Here is a 21193-nt window from a genome sequence, read left to right on the forward strand (position 1 = left end):
AGATGAAGCACAGTAAAGAAGAAGTGAAGAGCATAATTAAGATAGAACACAATAAAAAGTGGCAGGATAATTGGAATAAGGAAACAAAAGGTAGAGAGTTTTACAAAGTCCAGAGGAAAGTAGGTGTAATGAGAGGAGGGGGTAGAAATAGGAAGGAAGAAGACATTATGACTAGAATGAGATTAGGGCATACATATCTAAATAGTTCACTAAAATTGATAGGCAAACATACTACAGGGCTGTGTGATTTTTGCCACCAGATAGAAAATGTTGACCATGTCTTAATACAATGTAGGAAATATAATAGAGAAAGAGAAATACTGGAAAATAAGTTAGCAAAAGAAAATATTAGGTTAGAAGTGGGAGATATATTAGGATTGCATTCAGAAAACATAGGATATAAAGCAATATACACATATTTAAAAAACACTGGGTTAAGTAAAAGAATATAGAGTAGGGATCCACCTCGGTCCACACTCCATTACAGTAGGTGGCGGTAATGCACACCAGAAGGTTGCTTGCCAACCGCCATAAAAACAAAAGAAGAAGAAGAAAGAAGAAGCGCATGCGCACAAACAACGTCGTGCGGGCCTTGCCAATGCTTTCGCTGCGGAATGACTGTGTTCTCATTATGCTGTACTTTCAACCGTGTTTATGCATGAATAATCGCCCGTACAATTTGTAGAGATAAAAAGCAATAACGTAAAGTAACAGGTCATTTGGAAGGTGTACAAAGAGGGTCTGAAGCAGCCCGGGGACTCCAGAGGCCGCCATGAAGCTGACGGACAATGTGCTGCGGAGCTTCAGAGTAGCGAAGGTTTTCCGGGAGAACTCCGACAAAATAAACTGCTTCGATTTCAGTTCTAATGGCGAATCAATCATATCGAGCAGCGACGACGACTCTTTAGTCTTGTACGACTGCCAGGAGGGGAAGTAAGTTGCAAACACCATAATATGACTCATGTTCTCTAGTTAGCTACGACGATGCTAGGCAGCACGCCTGTAGATGATCATACTACTGCTTGCAACTCCAATATTAAACAAAGTTCTTTTAAATGCAACATTAATCACAATATCTTATGATTCTGACGCATGCATTTATTAAGATAACTTTGCAGGAGTTTTCATCTCCTAAGATAACACTACAGACAAGTATGTGTCTACAATATAAGAAAAACACTCTATTGCTGTTGTAAGCACAATAACAATGGCGTGCAATTTCAAAAATGCGCAACTGCATTTTGCAAATTTAATGTCAAATCAAATCAAATGTTTATTGGATTCATCACTATACAGTGTACATCCACTACAGAAGTGTTTTTCAACCTTTTTTGAGCCACGGCACATTTTTTGCGTTGGAAAAATCCGAAGGCACACCACCAGCAGAAATCACTAAAAAACGAAACTCAGTTGACAGTAAAAAATCGCCGTCGCAATTGTTGGAAATGACTCTAAAGCATAACCAAGAATGCATAACTATAGCTCTTGTCTCAAAGTAGGGGTACTGTCACCACCTGTCACATCACACTCTGACTTATTTGGACTTTTTTGCTGTTTTCCTGTGTGCAGTGTTTTACTTCTTGTCTTGCACTCCTATTTTTTTGGCATTTTCCTGTAGCAGTTTCATGTCTTCCTTTTGAGTGATATTTCCCGCATCTTCTTTGTTATAGCAATCAAGAATATTTCAGTTGTTTTTACCCTGAGATGAGATGGCAACTTGTCCAGGGTGTACGCCGCCTTCCGCCCGATTGTAGCTGAGATAGGCTCCAGCGCCCCCCGTAACCCCGACAGGAATAACCGGTAGAAAATGGATGGATTATCCTTCTTTGTGGGGACATTTTTGATTGTCTGGCTGCGCTCCGCAGTAAGTCTTTGCTGTCGTCCAGCATTCTGGTTTTGTTTACTTTGTAGTTCAGTTTTAGCCTAAGCTTCAATGCCTTTTCTTATGGGCACTCACCTTTTGGTTTATTTTTTTTGTTTAAGCATTAAATACCTTTTTCACCTTTACACTGCCTCCTGCTGTTTCCAACATCTACAAAGCAATTAGCTACCGGCTGCCAACTGCTGATATGGGAGAGTATTACACGGTTATTCTAGACAACACCAACAGTCAACAACAACAACACATCATTTGCAGACTACAATTACTGGTTTGCAAAAAACATTTTTTTTTTTACCTCAAATAGGTGAGATTAGATCATGTCCCATGGCACACCAGATAGTATCTCACGGCACACAAGTGTGCCGCGGCACAGTGGTTGAAAAACACTGCACTACAGAACTACTGACTAAACTACTACCACAACTTGGTTTTCTATTTATGAGAAATATTAATGTAGGGTTACCTGGAACTTAAAATAGGCCACCCGACCTGAATCCACACTTGGTATTAGTTTAGTCAGTAGTTTAGTCGTGGATGTACACTCTATAGTGATGAATCCAACAAACATTTATAATAAATGATAAATGGGTTGTGTGGGTTTGTTAGGGCTTCACGGTGGCAGAGGGGTTAGTGCGTCCGCCTCATAATACGAAGGTCCTGCGGTCCTGGGTTCAATCCCAGCCTCGGGATTGAATGCGTGGGTTCCCTCCGGGTACTCCGGCTTCCTCCCACTTCCAAAGACATGCACCTGGGGTTAGGTTGATTGGCAGCACTAAATTGGCCCTAGTGTGTGAATGTGAGTGAATGTTGTTTGTCTATCTGTGTTGGCCCTGCGATGAGGTGGCGACTTGTCCAGGGTAGGGTTGTCCCGACCCGATATTTGGATCGGATCGGCCGCCGATATTTGCCCAAAAATGTGTATCGGCAAGATTATCAGCGATGTGGATGTACTGTAATATAGCCGAGATACACATAGGCATTGATCTACAAAATTGAGGCGGGAATATTAAAGCACCACACGATTCGATTACGATTCAGGAGCTATGATTCAATTAAAAAGTGGTTATTGGTGAATCTAAATGTTTGTATATTAATGGAGTTTTGAATTTTCGTTTCACTAAATATGCGTTTATCTCTGGCATCTTACAAAAACAGTGCATTTGTAATAACAGTTAAATCAATTCTCATCACAATTATTTACATGATGGAAATTCATGCAAAACTAAAACATAAGTGCCCTAGCATAAAGGAACTGGTCAAATCTCTCTGTGAGGTGGCGCGCTGCAGAACTGTCTGCATTACTTTATTTACAATAAATACATCATTGGTTATTGACGTTTGCTAATTGATTTTATAGTTCTCCTTGTCCGATTTGCGATGCATCTAAAATTCGATTATTTCCCCCGCAGCTCTACTACAAAATGTGCAAATATTAAGAGAACAGTGTTGGCTTTTAAGGAGAGAAAGTCCAAATTTGGCAGCAGCGTGAAGCAAGTGCGACGTCATGCTCGCTGCAGCTGTCTTTTCGTCTGGGACACCGAGGGACCGAAGTACAGTCTCCAAATAAGAGTACAGTCAATAGTTACACCAGAAAAAGGTGCTAGATTTGTTGCTGGTCGTTTTTAATGAATAAAATAAAAGACACAATGTCACCAGAAAAATTCTCAACAAAGTACATTGCACAAAAAGAAGCAATAACTACAAGTAGAGTAAAATGATAAAAATATGTTAATTCTAAATAATAATTGATCATTCGTTTTAAATGTATATTTAGTTTTTTTTTTTAAGTATTTAAGAAAATCACCATAGCAAATGATATTATACGATGACATCATGGTGACCACATTCCACCACTCTCCCACCGCCACAGTATTTTTGCAACCCTGTGCCCAATCCGAAAATGTCGATATTTAGGTTGAACTACAATATCCAATTCAATCCACTTTATTTATACAGCACATTTAAACAACAAAAATGTTTCCAAAGTGCTGCACATAAATATTAAAAACAAGATTCAAATATTATCCTTAGCTCCACCAATGACTGAATAAAAACAAAAATAAATAAATATAAAACTAATGTAAAAATAAATATGATTAAAACGATTTTAAAGGGTAAAACCAATTAAAACAATAACTGGAAATAAAAAATGAAAAACACAGAGGACCACACAACTCACGTAGTGTTAAAAGCCAGAGAATAAAAGTGTGTCTTTAAGACGAGACTTAAAACACTCCACTGTGGGAGCAGTTGGAACATGGAGGGGCAAAGTGTTCCAGAGCTTAGGGCCGACCACAGAGAAGGCCCTGTCTCCCCTCATTTTAAGTCTGGTCTTGGGCACCACGAGCTGGAGCTGGCTCTTGGACCTTAGAGTGCGCGCAGGAGTGTAAATTTGGATGAGGTCAGAGATATAATGAGGTGCCGGTCCATGCAAAGCTTTAAAAGCAAACAGCAAAATTTTAAAATCAATTCTAAAATGAACAGGGGGCCAGTGCAAAGTCTCAAGAATTGGGGTTATGTGCTCGCGTTACCTGGCTATGTAAAAGCATGCACGACTTGTTCAAAAAGGTTAATAGATAAAAAAGTTTTTACTTTTGGTACAATATGTGTTCTATGTGATGAGTACTGGGGATAAAAACAAAGCAAACGCAGTTAAACTCTGAAAACAGCGGTCCGGTCGCTACTCTCGATGGCACGATCAAGCCTGAAATGCCTGACAACTGTGGAGAGCCAGCCAGTGTCAAATACACTATTACTGTACCTTCTACAAATAACTAGCTGTTTGTACTTTGAATAATGCCTTTCTCTTTCAAATCCCACCAGACCCAAGAGGACCCTCTACAGTAAAAAGTATGGAGTGGATTTGATCAGGTACACACATGCGGCCAACACAGTGGTCTACAGTTCCAACAAAATCGATGGTATGTTGACATCTTTTGTACGGACTTGAATGTAAAAGATGTTGGCATTTTTGTGTCGGTCACACGTAAGTGAAATTCATGATCTGTTGTTAAATAAGGACGAAAAATATAAGACAATGTTGCACCTTTCTTATGACACAGCGCAAAAAGTTCTGTTTGTCAAAGTTGTCCCGTCAGGCGGAGGTTTGACAGCGATCATATCCAAAACGCTGACTGTCATTAGCCCTGGCGGGTGTGTCGCAAAGCCCAATTATGTGTCTTTTTTTTTTATTAATCTTGAGTGAAAATAGCAGCATGTTCAGTGTTTCCCCCAAAACATTTGTTAGTTAAGGTGGCGTCTCTCCAGGCGGACAGACCAGGGTAGGGGGTGGGTGAGTGTAAGGATCAGTGTAACTCCGTGTCGCCTTCACGTCTCTACCTCGTCGCTTCCACCACAGCTTGGGGGGCAATAGACTACAGACTGCGGTAAAGTAGGCCGGCTTCGTCGCTGGAAGAAGCCTACAATTTTTGGTTGTGTTTTCCGCTCCATTTGCTGACTGGCGATCTGCGATATATATCTCAATATTTTTTCTATAAAGTAAAAACAAAACAGTCCTAGATACCTGAAGTATTATGACTTAGTAAGTTAGACAAAATAATGACTTACTAAGTCAAAATAATGACTTCCTAAGTCAAATTAATAACTTACTGTAATAAACGTTTGAAAACATTTGTTAAAAGTGGGGCAACATGCTGACATGATCAACTCATCATGCTTAATTTATTACAGCATTTGGGAAGCCTGTAGTCGATTTTTTATTATGTAAATGTTATATTTGTATCAACGTGATAGCAGTGACCCTGCCATTCAAAACTAAGCTGCCACATTACTAATGATTAATGTCACTATAGCTGGAAAAATAGTACAATAGCAATATAAGAGACTATTCATCCCTGAACACCATGGGGTTCAGGTATGCTTTATGATGCAGTTACATTATTACATCAACTATCAGAGACAGAAACTCTTCATTTAAGATGATGTTCTTTTTTGCTGCTTCAACACAACTCCATCAACACAGAAAAAGGTAAAGTGAAATAACTTGGTTGTTAACTGTAGGTCAATAATGCTTGTCTTTCTCTGACAGACAGGGCTTTGCTGCCCGTAACATGCACACACACACCGCAAAATGAGCTAACGTTGCGCTAAAAGCTAATTAGCCTTCACTTCAAGGACTGCGAGTGAGCTGAGCTGCTGTTTATGTTTCTAGAACGTCAACAGGCTCATAGTGGTGTTACTAGTAGTTGACTGGCTAATCTATTTAAACTTGTGACGGCCGCAGTTATGACAAATGTTTGGTATATTTTCACATCTAAACTTTTTTAATATACGGACATCAAATAGTAGCCATATTGAATGCTTGGTTGCAGCCCAGCAAATACAGTTACTATTATTGCCAAGTTTTAATACAAGTTGTGGACAAAAGATGGTTCAAAAAAGGAACTTTTGTATTTTAGACACATGTCATATCTACTGGGTTGAAAAACATAAGTTATTTAATCAGACATACAGCAATCAAAATCCACATCAGCACAGAACTTGCATACTTGCACTTGCACAAAACGATTGGCTCTGTTACAATTCGAGGAAATAGGGTGATATTTCGTCACATTTTTGAAGAAATATAGCATGGTGTAACAGGGGTTAGTGTATGTGCCTCACAATACAAAGGTCCTGAATAGTCCCGGGTTCAATCCCGGGCTTGGGATCTTTCTGTGTGGAGTTTGCATGCCGTCCCCTTGACTGCGTGGGTTACCTTGTGAATGTTGTCTGTCTATCTGTGTTGGCCCTGTGATGAGGTGGCGGCTTGTCCAGGGTGTATGTTGTCTGTCTATCTGTGTTAGCCCTGTGATGAGGTGGCGTTTGTCCTGGGTGTTCCCCGCCTTCCGCCCGATTGCAGCTGAGATAGGCTCCAGCGACCCGAAGGGAATAAGCGGTAGAAAATGGATGGATGGATATTCGATATATGTCATACTTTTCCTTTGTACGGTCATGCATGATGCCCATATCTATTTAGTGTAGTGTTTTTAATGTTTTCAGGATGCTTTGACTGGATGCATTTGTTCTTGCTCACTCTGGTCTGAGGTAGTTGTTTGTACAGTTTTCGGGTTTGTGATATTGCCCTATACAGGAGCTAACTGTACAAGTGACTGCCTTGCCCATGGCTGAGTGCTCTCATCTTGACTGAACAAGCGACTGGCTGCTGCTTTGCTTGTCATTCATCGTTTATGTACTGTATATGTTGATCTCATCTTACACTTATTTCTGTTGTTTCTCTTGAAGATACAATCAGATACCTGTCCCTTCATGACAATAAATACATCCGCTACTTCCCTGGGCACAGTAAAAGGTAAGGAGTAGATCCATTGCGTTGCATTGAGACATTTGTTCTTATGGTCACTGTTGTGTTTGTTCTGTCCAGAGTAACTTCCCTCTCCATGTCTCCTGTGGATGACACATTTATTTCCGGTTCCTTGGATAAAACCATACGACTGTGGGATCTGCGCTCTCCTAACTGTCAGGTAACACTCACTTGTCCATAAACTGGTCATGAAATAAAGTACTGCGCAAGTAATCTTCTCTTACTTTTGTGCAGGGCCTCATGCACCTCCAGGGGAAGCCAGTGTGCTCTTTTGATCCAGAAGGTCTCATTTTCTCCGCTGGCATTAATTCAGAAATGGTTAAACTTTATGATCTGCGCTCATTTGATAAGGTGACTGTGGAAACAATAATGATGTTGAAATGTCAAGTATAAGGAGAATTTTACCTTTGTTCTTATCCACAGGGTCCCTTTGCCACATTCAAGCTTCAGTACGACAGGACATGTGAATGGACGGGACTCAAGTTCAGTAACGACGGAAAGCTCATCCTTCTTTCTACAAACGGCGGTGCTCTTCGGATTTTGGATGCCTTTAAGGGAGCGGTGCTACATTCCTTTGGGGTAAGGAGAAGATACAGCTTCCTACAATGACGCAAAAATGATTAGTTTGAGCAAAACAAGTTTGTTGGGTAACGCCAAGTCAGGTAAAATTATTAAAAATTTGTAGTTGGATGGTAAATGAAAATGATATGTTGCCACACAGTTTTTAAATACTGTATTTACCGTTAAGTGTTTGCTTGTGGGATATTTATTTCTCCCAACACGGTAAGACATCAGTGAACTTGCATAAACCTTTGAAGGGGACATCTGCTGAATTTGGTATTTTCGGACTTACAAATGTTGTTACAATGTTGGATACCCGGGGTCAAATCATAAGGTTCGGGCATAAACCCATAAAAAAGGTAGGTTAAAGCAGGGTTAGGCGATAAAACGACATAAATATATACAGTATGGCGATTGACGCGTAATTGATATCAATACAAAATGCGTTCGAGTAGGGTTGGGTGATGTGGACAAAAATCATCACCCAATACATTTTGGCTGATTACTGATTAAAGGGGAACATTATCACCAGACCTATGTAAGCGACAATATATACTTTGATGTTGCAGAAAAAAGACCATATGTTTTTTTTAACTGATTTCCCAACTCTAAAAGGTTGAATTTGGCGATTTAAACGCCTTTCAATTGTTAACTGTCGGAGCGATGACCTTTCACCCGTGACGTTACAATGGGAAGCAATCCACCATTTTCTCAAACAGATTACACACGGCAAGTCAAATCAGCTCTGTTATTTTCCGTTTTTTCGACTGTTTTCCGTACCTTGGAGACATCATGCCTCGTCGGTGTGTTGTCCAAGGGTGTAACAACACGATCAGGGACGGATTCAAGTTGACTTACGTGGAGTGGGCATCGATTAGCACGGCATGCTAATCGATGCTAACATGCTATTTAGGCTAGCTGTATGTACATATTGCATCAATATGCCTCATTTGTAGCTATATTTGCATCCAGCCTTTCCCTCCACCCACATTTAATGCCAGACAAACACATGCCTATCGACGGATTCAAGTTGCACCAGTGTCAAAAGATGCGAAAGGCCCTCGTTTGTTCTGCACATTTTACCGACGATAGCGATGCTACGACAGAGATGGCACAGAGATGTGTGGATATCCTGCGACACTCAAAGCAGATGCATTTCCAACGATAAAGTCAACGAAATCACAAAGGTGAGTTTTGTTGATGTTATTGACTTATGTGCTAATCAGACATATTTGGTCACGGCATGACTGCCAGCTAATTGATGCTAACATGCTATTTAGGCTAGCTGTATGTACATTTGTAGCTATATTTGCATCCAGCCTTTCCCTCCACCCACATTTAATGCCAAACAAACACTTACCAATCGACAGATTTAAGTTGCTCCAGTGGTCAAAAGATGCAATCGTTGGTTAGAAGGCGCTCGCCGAATTCGTCCGCGTGGTCTTTGTCCGTCGTGATATGGCTCAATAGCTTCAGTTTCTTCTTCAATTTCGTTTTCGCTATCTACCTCCACACTCCAACCATCCGTTTTAATACATGCGTAATCTGTTGAATCGCTTAAGCCGCTGAAATCCGAGTCTGAATCCGAACTACTATGCTATACCTTTCTGTGCTATCCGCCATGAAAATGGACGGCTGGATTTACGGATAGCGAAAATCAGGCACTTTAAAGCCTTTTTTCGGGATATTCCATGATGGGTAAAATTTTGAAAAAAACTTCGAAAAATAAAATAAGCCACTGGGAACTGATTTTTATTGGTTTTAAACCTTCTGAAATTGTGATAATGTTCCCCTTTAATGATGTATATCGTGATATTTTCTTCCAGAAATTGAATTTACACAAAGTCAAACCCAAATATACATGTCAGGTTGTTTTTGGAAATGTTAAAGGTTGATGCATAGATAGATGCACATAAAAATATAAAAAAAACCTTTGAAAATAATATAAGAATTGTAAAGTATAATCTTAAATTTTCTTTAAATAATTTTTTAGCTGTGCTCAAATTCCCAGTAACAGCAACACAAAATAACAAAATAAAGTATTTGGTTTGAGCCGCAACTTGAAAATAATTTCCCTTTAACAATAGCAGGTGTGTTCTTTTACTCTCATTAGTTATTCAGTGGGTTCTGGAATATTGGCTGGAATATCCGCATGTTTATCAGGTTGTTTTCTTGTACCTGCAGGGATACAACAACAACAAAGGCGTAACCCTGGAGGCGTCATTCACACCTGATTCTCAGTTTGTTGTTATTGGTAAGTTGCTCTTTTTCTATTGCTCTGTATTTTGAAAATGAGACTAATCCTTTTGAAAATAAGCAATTGATATAGATCAGGGCTGTCCAAACTTTTAAAAATGAAAATAAAAAAATAAAGCATACAGGGGGCATTTTGATATTTTTCATTTTCAAAGTAATACAACATATTTATTATTTATTATTATTTAACCTATGGGCTTCCCTCAAGTTTGATCCTCAGACCCGGAAAAGTCTCAGTCATAAAACAAATCTGAACAGAAATATTTAATGTGATGTAATTGGAGCCTTTAGTAGGCCAATTATTCATAACAAATTATTTTGATGAATTTTATAATTTTTTGAGTAATGACTATCTTTTTTAGAAACAAATCCCATTAACATTCTTAAGGGTCCAAAAGGCCCTACTAATTAAAGTTTTAAAATAAGTTTTACTTCCCCCCCAAAATATTTTATAGTGCATTATTTAATGTAAAATAATTGGAGTTTTCAATAAATTAACAATTCATCACAACATTCATTTTGATTGATTGCTTGAAAAAATGAATAAACCAGCCTGCATGCTTTGCATTGCAGCTATGCGTTGTTGTTAGTCAACAATGCAACTTTTTCTTGTTACATTTCACCTGTTTGCTGTTTAATCCACATTTTTTTGTTTCTTTCTTTTAATTATAATTTTAAAAATATTATTTTTAGAATTTGCCTCATTAATGCCCTTGCTGGAATCTAAAAAAATGCAAGCTATAAAAATTAGCTGTGGGCCACAAATGGCTCCTGGGCCGCACTCTGGACACAGCTTTAGATAATAATGTAAAACAAAAGTCGTCACCTTTAATTAAATTAGTAAAACAAATGTAAATGCTGTATTGACAAAAACAAAATAAAATGTGACCCAGAAAGTAATATATTTTAAAGCACCTAATTAGGACTGGGGTTTTTTTGGGGTACATCATGATACGATACGATTCATAATACCTGGCTCACAATCATAACGATGTCTCGATATGACGATACTTTTTACCTTATATATTGCTCTTAAAAACTGGGTGTGTGCCATCTTGGGTACCTCAACATTCAATTTGATTACGATTCAGGGTGCTACAATTCGAATATTAGATGATTATAACAATTATTAGGATTTACACCATTATTGGTGCAACATTTTCTTCATACGGGGTTTCTTTTCAACAAAGTGAGTTGACAGCATCCGTAAAAATAATAAATATTACACCAAATAATCCAACAGACTTCCCAGAGCAAAAAGCTTTGTTATTACAAAGTGTAATGTGTAAATCCCTCTTAGAAATATCACTTCATTTAAACCAAAAAGGTGGTAATCTTTGGGCACCTCATGATTCCATTGCGATTCAGGGGCTTCAATTTGATTATAAATGGAATAATATACATCTATAATTTTTATATGATATATTATTGTATTGTTAACAAAGCATAGGTTAATACCTATTCTAAATGAATACTGATAATAAGTACTGATAATGTACGCTTTCTTTTGAAGTGTACAAGTGTAGCATGTATTCTTTTCCTGTTTCACTACCTCACGTTTAAGATAGTTTAGGGCAGATCTTTAGTTTAAGGCAGATCATTAGCATTAGTACCACATTTTAGAACCGTTTGTATTACTGTATTTAACATCCGTAATTAATCTATGTGTGGACGTGTGTCCAAAGATTTATGAATCGCCCACATTGTAATCGTGATGCTTAAGAAAATCGATTAATTTTTCCAACCTGTAGGTGGTACTACCAGGTACCGTTTCTTGTAAAATCAAACAGTGCTATATTTTGATACCTTTGTTGCACATGACATTACATCCGGTTGCAGAATCTGAACTTGCGGAGTGGAATCAGCCGGACTGTCTTTGGGTAATGTTTTAATTGTCCATGCCATCAAAGCAAGAGTTCAGTAGAGCTCCACTTTTCAAAATGTGCTAGCTCAATGCTAATTTATGTAGGGTTTGCCTTAGACCAGGTGTGCTCACACTTTTTCAGCATGTGAGCTACTTATAAAATGATCAAGTCAAAATGATCTACCTACTACAAAAATGCAAAACATATATTTATTTCTAAATATATTGAGGATTCTTTATATCTACAATGTATGTTGATGTACATGCATAACCGCATGAACCAATATTGCACGACACAACACAATTAACTATGTACATTTTTTGTCATTACCCGAGTTTACTCTGATGACTTGCACTGAATTGAATTAGCCAGGGATGCATAGTCCGGACAGTAGCTGCTGACAGTCAGCCTCAAGCACACTTCCAAATGTTCATCAGTCATGGTGGAACGGTACTTGGACTTAATGATCTTCATGTGGGAAAAGGCTGACTCACATAAATAAGTGGAGCCGAATAATGCAGTCAAGGAGGTAGCAAATTTCCTGATGTTGGGGTACTTTACCTCTGTGAGTAAGTTCCAGAACTGTCCGTGAACTCTGGACTTCAGTTCAATGTCGGCTTGCAGTGTCAAAATCTCATCTTCCACTGCAGAAGAGTTCAGGTAAAACAATGTTGCAATTTTTGATGCGAGTGAATCAACCTCAGCATCTTCCCGAAAAGGATAGCACATGAGTGTAGCGACTGGCTCGAGTAAAGAAAAGTCTTGAAAGCGTTTGTCAAACTCTGACAGGCAATTGTCAATCTGCTCTGTGTAGCATGCACTGTCAAGTTGCACACAGGCCTTCCCTTGCATCTCCAGCTCTGTCTCCAGGTTCTGGAAGTTTGTCAAATCATGGCGCTGCAGCTTTGAGGAGAGATGTTGCATCTTTTTGTTTAAAAGCATTAACTGAGCTGATCGTATTGATCACTGTTTTGTTTTTTACTTGCAGCTCTAGATTAAGCTCATTTAACATGTTGGTCAGATCGGTTAAAAATGCCAAGTCTAACAGCCTCTGACCGTCATTTAGTTGCGTGTATTCTGCATGTCCAGCTACACGGTAAAACTCCTTAATCGCTGGACAGAGCTCTCGAAATCTTTGCAGGAATTTCCCTCGACTAAGCCCTCTCACGTCAGTGTGCAGCAACAACTCAGAGTAGTCGCAGTCAGCCTTCTCCAGATGTGAACAAAATAACCGTCTTTGAAGAGATCTGGCGCCAATAGAACAGGCGATCTTCGTTGCAACATTCATGTTTTCCTTCATGTTGAGCATTTTAGCGCATAACGCTTGTTGGTGGATTATACAATGGTAATTTAGGAAGTCCAGGAAATCCATAGTTTAAAACAAATAAAGTGCACTTTTGTGCATGGTGCCAGTAAGATGGCATATCAAAACAACACTAAATTAAAGTGCACTTTTTGTACAGAACACCATTACAATAGTTTAAAACAAATAAAGTGCACTTTTGTGCATAATGTCACACAAGATATTTCAATAAGTGTCAAATAAAAATGAGCTGCATAATAGGAAATCAATTAGTGTATGTCTTTCGCTATGTGGTAGGTTCCTGCGGACTTCATCTCCTTCTGTTGTGGACTATTTTTTTCATACGGTGTTGATGTGTAAATGGTTGTTTCGGCATTTTGTGGGTGTGGCACCAAATGGAGATGTTGACATGTTTCAAGCACTCTTCATTCTCTAGCAGGTGACTTTTCAAATGATGCTACATTAATAGTATTGCTACTTTTTGTACGCTTTTGCCGCACATTTGACATTACGGTTGTCTGTTTAACATCTTCCCGTTTGAAGCCAAACCACCACCAGACGATGGACCACCTGCTGTTTTTCTTGGGAATTAATTCGTCCTTCATTTGTTACCAGATTCACACCTTTATCTCGTATTACCACTCGCATCACTCCATTACCATCACAGCTAATGTTACCATGCCACTACCTCTCTGCTCTGCGAGGGCGTATGAAGTTGCACGCTCGACAGTTTGTGACGTATGTAAAAAGGTGCGCTTGTTTTGTCTCTGTGCAAAGGAAAGACAAGAAAGAGTGGAAAGAGCCTGTAGTGTAATGCCCGCAGCTAAAAGCAACTGCGTGAGAACGTATACTCGAATATCACGATATAGTCATTTGGGATGGCATGGCGTAGTGGGTAGAGCGGCCGTGCCAGAAACCTGAGGGTCGCAGGTTCGCTTCCCACCTATTGACATCAAAGTCACTGCTGTTGTGTCCTTGGGCAGGACACTTCACCGTTTGCCCCCGGTGCCGCTCACACTGGTGAATGAATGATGAATGAATGATTGGTGGTGGTCGGAGGGGCCGTAGGCGCAAACTGGCAACCGCGCTTCCGTCAGTCTACCCCAGGGTAGCTGTGGCTACAGATGTAGCTTACCACCACCAGGTGTGAATGAATGATGGGTTCCCACTTCTCTGTGAGCACTTTGAGTATCTAACAATAGAAAAGCGCGATATAAATCTAATCCATTATTATTATTATTATTATTTTCTATATCGCACAGAGACAAGCCCGTGATATATGGAGTATATCGATTTATCGCCCAGCCCTACTTCATGGGCACATAACCAATCTGTGGGGGTCAGTCAGAATGGTTGTTGAATAGTAGGAGGATTAAATATTTATTTTCCTCATTGTATACAGGAGTTTGGGTCTGGATTCTAGCTGTGCCATTCTAAAAGTCACTCCATTTTCTTTTGAAATCATAACTCTGATCTTTTGCAAAGGGTTATACACCGCCAGTATAATTTCAAAGTCGTGTTGCTGATTGTAGGATCTGAGGACGGAAAGATCCACGTGTGGAACGCCGAGAGTGGCATGAAGGTCGCCGTCTTAGACGGAAAGCACACTGGGCCCATCACCTGTCTTCAGTTCAACCCCAAATTCATGACGTTTGCAAGCGCCTGCTCCAACATGGTGAGTTGATTGTGTCACTATCTCTTTCCATTCAGTATATGATCGCATTTGTGTGCCACTTATTGTGCTACACAGTTTGTCCGAAAGACTAAGTTTACTCAAGTTCTCGTATCAGCAGACAAGGGTCACTGTAATATTCAGTTTTAGAAATGCTTAACGAAGCCATATGAAATGTGGCCAGAAATGGTACTGTAATCACTAGGGGTGTAACGGTACATGTATTTGTATTGAACCGTTTCGGTACGGGGGTTTCGGTTCAGAGGTGTACCGAACGACACGGACATATTAAGTAGCGCCGCACGTTGTGTAAACAATGCACACCGAGGCACAATGAATTGGTTTACGTGGACCCCGACTTAAAATAAATTGAAAAACTTATTGGGGTGTTACCCTTTAGTGGTCAATTGTACGGAATATGTACTGTACTGTGTAATCTGCTAATAAAATTTTCAATCAATCAAAAAAACAACCGGGCTAGGATAGACTGACCATACCTCCTCTTTTCACCAGATATGTCCTCTTTGCGGGGCTGTCCAGGTTGAGTTTCTTAAATGCCTTGAATGTCCGGCATTTTGAGTTATGGTTGCGTGTATTTTCAATGTACATTCAGGGTTAAGAAGGGGTTAAAAACAAAAAAAACTGCTGCACGCAGCAACATTTGTGAGGGAGGGGCATAGACAGGCTCTGTTCTTTACCCATAGATTTATCAGATTTTATTATTTATTATCTATAGCAGGGGTGTCGAAAGTGTGCCCCGGAGGCCATTTGCGGCCCACAGCTAATGTTTTAAAGGCCCACAGCACATTCTAAAAATACTATTAAAATAAACAAAAACATGAACAAAAGTGAAATAAAAAAAGCTTGAAGGCTAAATGTAATTTAGAAAAAGTTGCAACGTTGACTAATAAAACAAAGCTGTTTTTTTTTCTTTCAAACTGTCATTGCTCAAAAAATATTGAATCAAAATCAATGTTATTATGAATTATTGACCTTACCAAGTATCTGATTACTTCACATCAAATATTCCTCTAGAAAACTATTTTTGATGGAAGATTTAGCAAATTTTTAAAATAGATAATCAAAAAATATATATTTTGTTGTTTTCTTACTGTACCGAAAATGAACCGAACCGTGACCTCTGAACCGAGGTACGTACCGAACCAAAATTTTTGTGTACCGTTACACCCCTAGTAATCACGGTCAAAATTATGTAGTCCCTGCCCCCTCTCCTTGACCGAAGTCGCTGAGGTGCTGGCACGATAATAGCTAAATAGACGAGCGTTTTGTCAATAAAAGGCAAACTAGCATATACAGTGGGGCAAAAAAGTATTTAGTCAGCCACCGATTGTGCAAGTTCTCCCACTTAAAATGATGACAGAGGTCTGTAATTGTCATCATAGGTACACTTCAACTGTGAGAGACAGAATGTGGAAAAAAAATCCAGGAATTCACATTGTAGGAATTTTAAATAATTTATTTGTAAATTATGGTGGAAAATAAGTATTTGGCCAATTTAAACAAGGAAGATCTCTGGCTCTTCTTTAAGAAGGTCTTCTGTCCTCCACTCGTTACCTGTATTAATGGAACTTGTTTGAACTCGTTATCTCTATAAAAGACACCTGTCCACAGCCCTAAACAGTCAAACTCCAAACTCCACTATGGCCAAGACCAAAGAGCTGTCAAAGGACACCAGGAAAATAATTGTAGACCTGCATCAGACTGGGAAGAGTGAATCTACAATAGGCAAGCAGCTTGGTGTGAAAAAATCAACTGTGGGAGCAATTATCAGAAAATGGAAGACATACAAGACCACTGATAATCTCTCTCGATCTGGGGCTCCATGCAAGATCTCATCCCGTGGGGTCAAAATGATCATGAGAACGGTGAGCAAAAATCCCACAACCACGCGGGGGGACCTGGTGAATGAGCTGCAGAGAGCTGGGACCAAAGTAACAAAGGTTACCATCAGTAACACACTATGCTGACAGGGAATCAAATCCTGCAGTGCCAGACGTGTCTCCCTGCTTAAGCCAGTTCATGTCCAGGCCCGTCTGAAGTTTGCCAGAGAGCACATGGGACAATGTCATGTGGTCAGATGAAACCAAAATAAAACTTTTTGGTACAAACTCAACTCGTCGTGTTTGCAGGAGGAAGAATACTGAGTTGCATCACAAGAACACCATACTTACTTTGAAGCATGGGGGTGGAAACATCATGCATTGGGGCTGTTTTTCTGCTAAGAGGACAGGACGATTGATCCGTGTTAAGGAAAGAATGAATGGGGCCATGTATCGTGAGATTTTGAGCCAAAACCTCCTTCCATTAGGGAGAACTTTGAATGGTTGACTAAATACTTATTTTCCACCATAATTTACAAATAAATTCTTTAAAATTCCTACAATGTGAAATCTTGGATTTTCTTTTCACATTCTGTCTCTCACAGTTGAAGTGTACCTATGATGAAAATTACAGACCTCTGTCATCATTTTAAGTGGGAGAACTTGCACAATCGGTGGCTGACTAAATACTTTTTTGCCCCACTGTATTTACCCCGTTAGCTTGTAGGTCCAGGTTTCATTGACCGGGCTAGCATGCTAAGCTTTACATTAGCGTGATGGTGCTTCGCTCCTTAGCATTAGTTGCAGGTACATACTAGCTTTGTTCGGCAAGGTCATAGATTGTACTGGACAATATAGTTTACATGTTAACATGTTTCTCCAAATACTGGGTTAACGCATGCACAGTGTTTGTGGGCGTGAAGTGGGGATGGAGTGTTTCTGGTTTTCCTCTATGCAGCAGTGGATTCAAAGTTGTGAACCAGAATAAACGTTCTGTTTATTCACCTTCATTTAACATTGGTAGCAGAGGATGGTTGAGGATGGCTGCCAACTATAAAATATCGCTGATGTTTGACGAGTTCAGGCCATTCGAGTGCTGGAAAAATGAAGTTAACATTTGGACGCGGGTTACAGAACTCGATAAGCAAAAGCAAACACTGGCCGTGGCTTTGGTACTTCAAGGAAGAGCCAGAGAAATCGCAATGGAGATATCTGTGGAGGAGTTGGACAATGACAGCGGTATGACGGCATTATTTGCAAAACAGGATGACGTTTTCCTGAAAGAAGAAAAGCATGGCGCATACAAAGCGTACACGTACTTCGACCGCATCACCAAAAATAGTTCAGTTTCAATGACTGAACAGTGCTACAACCGCATGAAAAGGGACAATATGACACTCGCTGATTTGATGTTAGCCTTTGAACTTCTTGACACAGCCTGCCTCGATGAGAAAGACAGGGAGCTAGCACTGACGGCTAACACAGAGCTAAGCTTCTCGTCAATGAAGTCAGCTCTCAAACGGATATTCGGAGGTAAAACAACGGGGCTCGTCAAGCGAGATACAACTGAACCAGGACGCAGCTTTCCGCACAGAACAGCCACAATGGTGAGGAAGACGGAACACACCGTTTCAACGTGGAAAACAAAGATCGGTGACGACGTTACCGGGTACAAACCCACTGGATAAGTACGGTAAAATATCACGATGTGCCGTGTGTCAAAGCACATGCCACTGGGCAAAGGATTGCCCGCTCAAGAAACACAGCGTTGTCTATTCCATCCGACACGGCAAGAGTCTCTCCAGTAAGGGTGCTTCGCACCACTTGTCGAGTCCTCCTGGACTGCCAGAAAAGGGGGGACAATTTACTTCCTTTTCCCATCAGGGTGATCAACATGCCCCCTTGTGTACCTCCATCAGGAAGATTTCCTAATGAAGCATCGCTGAATACAGTTAGGTTTAAAGCATTATCATACATGCCAAATGTCAATTTCCATTTATTACAAGTCATAAGAAAAGGTAAATGCCTTACTTACCTATCAAGGAGTAAATTGGCAAGTGTGGCGTCAGATGAAAAAAATATTCTCCATCTTTCGAAGGCATCCCCGATTCAAATCCTGGTTTTGTTGCTGGCTTTGTCATGAATAAGTTGAGAATGGATACTTTTAGGTTGACTAAAGTCTGACATGTTTAGTAACTTTACCAGTGGCAGTAGCTAGACCAAGATGGCAACCTGGATGTGACACTCACAGACTTTCTAATTGGTCAATTGGTGGAGGGTGGTACATTGAAATTAAAACAAAAACAATGTTTCGGCGCTGTAAATCAAATTTTGAAATGGAGCATATGCCAGGGGAACTACCGTTATCAGTTATAGAGGTATTGGAAAAGAAAATTATTTATTATTTAATTTTTTACGCATCAGGTCTATTTAATGATGCCTTGACATGAAATTATTACATTTAACTGTTTTGTCCTGATTTTTTTTTTCTCTCTTAGGCGTTCTGGCTTCCTACCATAGATGACTAAAGTCCCCCAACAAGGAGTAGTACTGCAGTGAACGTCACATTCATGTTAGTGAGGTTGAAATTCAAAAATGTAAATATGTTATGTGCAGAATTAGAATGGTGTCTTATTTGTTTTTTTATATACTTATATTTGTATTCAAAATTAAAAACCTTCCCTGGAAACTATATACGCTTCTCTCGTTTAGAGCAGTGGTCCCCAACATTTTTTGCACCACGGACGGGTTTAATTTAGGCATTATTTTCAGGGACCGGCTTCCCACTTGTGAAAAATACAACTCACTATAACCCTGGATGAGTGGGAGCCCCTGGCTTGTTTCTTTGCAGTGAGATGCAGATGGAAATCAGCCTTTGGCTGCAATTTGTCACATATACTGTATATTTGATATGTTCATTAATGTGCATTGTATCATGTCACAAAGTTCTAACAAATGGCAACTTCCAATGAGAAGTGTTATTGTACATCAATGAACAAGCTCATTGGTGTGTCTAGTGCACAGGTGTCAAACTCAAGGCCCACGGGCCAGATCTGGCCCTCCACCTCATTTTAATTTGACCTGCAAAAGCCCGAAAATGTGTGTCAATAAAATACAGTATTTTCTTTCTTTACATTCTTATTTTCTTACTAATAGTATGAGGGGTTTTTTCTAGTTTAACAGTGGGGAAAAAATAGTGTCCAATATTGCAAAAAATATTATCTAACTTTGTTGGTCAAAATTCAAATAAATACCTAAATATCTGCTTAATTTATGATTTTGAAGTAAGTTATCCATCAAATTGTACACTATAAAAATTAAAAATAGATTTTACTGTAAATTTTAGGGAGTTTTTTTACGGCATATTACTGTAAATTGAAAAAATAAAACGACCAATGTTTGTTTTTTTTACAGTAAACTTCTGTCGACTGAGCTGTCAGTTTTGTTTTTTTTAAATCCACCCTTGATGTAGGAATTTGTATTATGTAGTTTCAGTACAAAACAGTATGATGTAGTTTTAGTAGGAAACATGTATTATTATGATCAGGGGTCTCAAACTCAATTTACATGGGGGCCACTGGATGCAGAAACTGGGTGAGGCTGGGCCGCAAGAAAAGATTTCTTAAAAAATCTAACATGCACTTTTTAATAAATTCCCCTTCTATGAATGCATTTCCCGCCCTAGCAACATACTTGCCAACCCTCATGATTTTTCCGGGAGACTCCTGAATTTCAGTGCACCTCCCGACAATCTACCGGTGCAACCATTTTCCCGAATTTGTCTCAATTTTCACCTTGCCGACATTAAGGGCTGCCGTGACTGCACTGGCTTTAACGTCCTCTACAACAGTGGTTCTCAACCTTTTTTCAGTGATGTACCCCTTGTGAAAATGTTTTTAATTCAAGTACCCCCTAATCAGAGCAAAGCATTTTTGGTTGGAAAAAAGAGATAAAGAAGTAAAATACAGCACTATGTCATCAGTTTCTGATTTATTAAATTGTATAACAGTGCAACATATTGCTCATTTGTAGTGGTCTTTCTTGAACTATTTGGAAAAAAAGATTTAAAAATAAATAAAGTAATTCAATTATAAATAAAGATTTCTACACATAGAAGTAATCATCAACTTAAAGTTCCCTCTTAGGGGATTGTAATAGAGATCCATCTGGATTCATGAACTGAATTCTTAACATTTCTTCACAAAAAAAGAAATCTTTAACATTAATCTTTATCAAACATGTCCACAAAATATTTAGCTGTCAATACTGAATATTGCATTGTTGCATATATTTTCAGTTTATGAACCTATATTCATATGTTGTTGAAGTGTTAATAAACATATGTATTGGGTATTTATGAATTGCTATTTTTTTTGAATATTTTTAATAAATCTCATTTGTCCCTTGGTATACCTTAGCGTACCAACAGGAGTTTGCGCACTCTCAATAAGAAGACTACAGTTCTACAGCTTGTCATCGTACATGCCTTA

At 39.3% G+C, this 21193-nt stretch overlaps 1 protein-coding gene across 1 annotated transcript; it reads left to right on the forward strand.

Moving 5' to 3' along the window:
* The first annotated feature begins 570 nt into the window (after positions 1-570).
* On the forward strand, positions 571-19836 carry LOC133542746 (WD repeat-containing protein 82). The gene is made up of 9 exons (XM_061886919.1): positions 571-933; positions 4706-4803; positions 7127-7193; positions 7266-7365; positions 7440-7556; positions 7629-7784; positions 9951-10020; positions 14723-14865; positions 19202-19836. Exons 1-9 carry the CDS (start codon positions 773-775, stop codon positions 19229-19231), a joined length of 942 nt encoding a protein of 313 aa, XP_061742903.1. The 5' UTR covers positions 571-772; the 3' UTR covers positions 19232-19836.
* Positions 19837-21193: the final 1357 nt, after the last annotated feature.

This window comes from Nerophis ophidion, linkage group LG02 (assembly GCF_033978795.1).
Source record: "Nerophis ophidion isolate RoL-2023_Sa linkage group LG02, RoL_Noph_v1.0, whole genome shotgun sequence".
In the NCBI taxonomy this organism is placed as follows: Eukaryota; Metazoa; Chordata; class Actinopteri; order Syngnathiformes; family Syngnathidae; genus Nerophis; species Nerophis ophidion.

Coding starts and splice junctions, on each gene's coding strand:
- LOC133542746 (XM_061886919.1), top strand. CDS start 773: ATGAAGCTGACGGACAATGTGCTGCGGAGCTTCAGAGTAGCGAAGGTT. Junction 7,366..7,439: donor TGCGCTCTCCTAACTGTCAG/GTAACACTCACT, acceptor ACTTTTGTGCAG/GGCCTCATGCACCTCCAGGG. Junction 7,557..7,628: donor ATCTGCGCTCATTTGATAAG/GTGACTGTGGAA, acceptor TCTTATCCACAG/GGTCCCTTTGCCACATTCAA.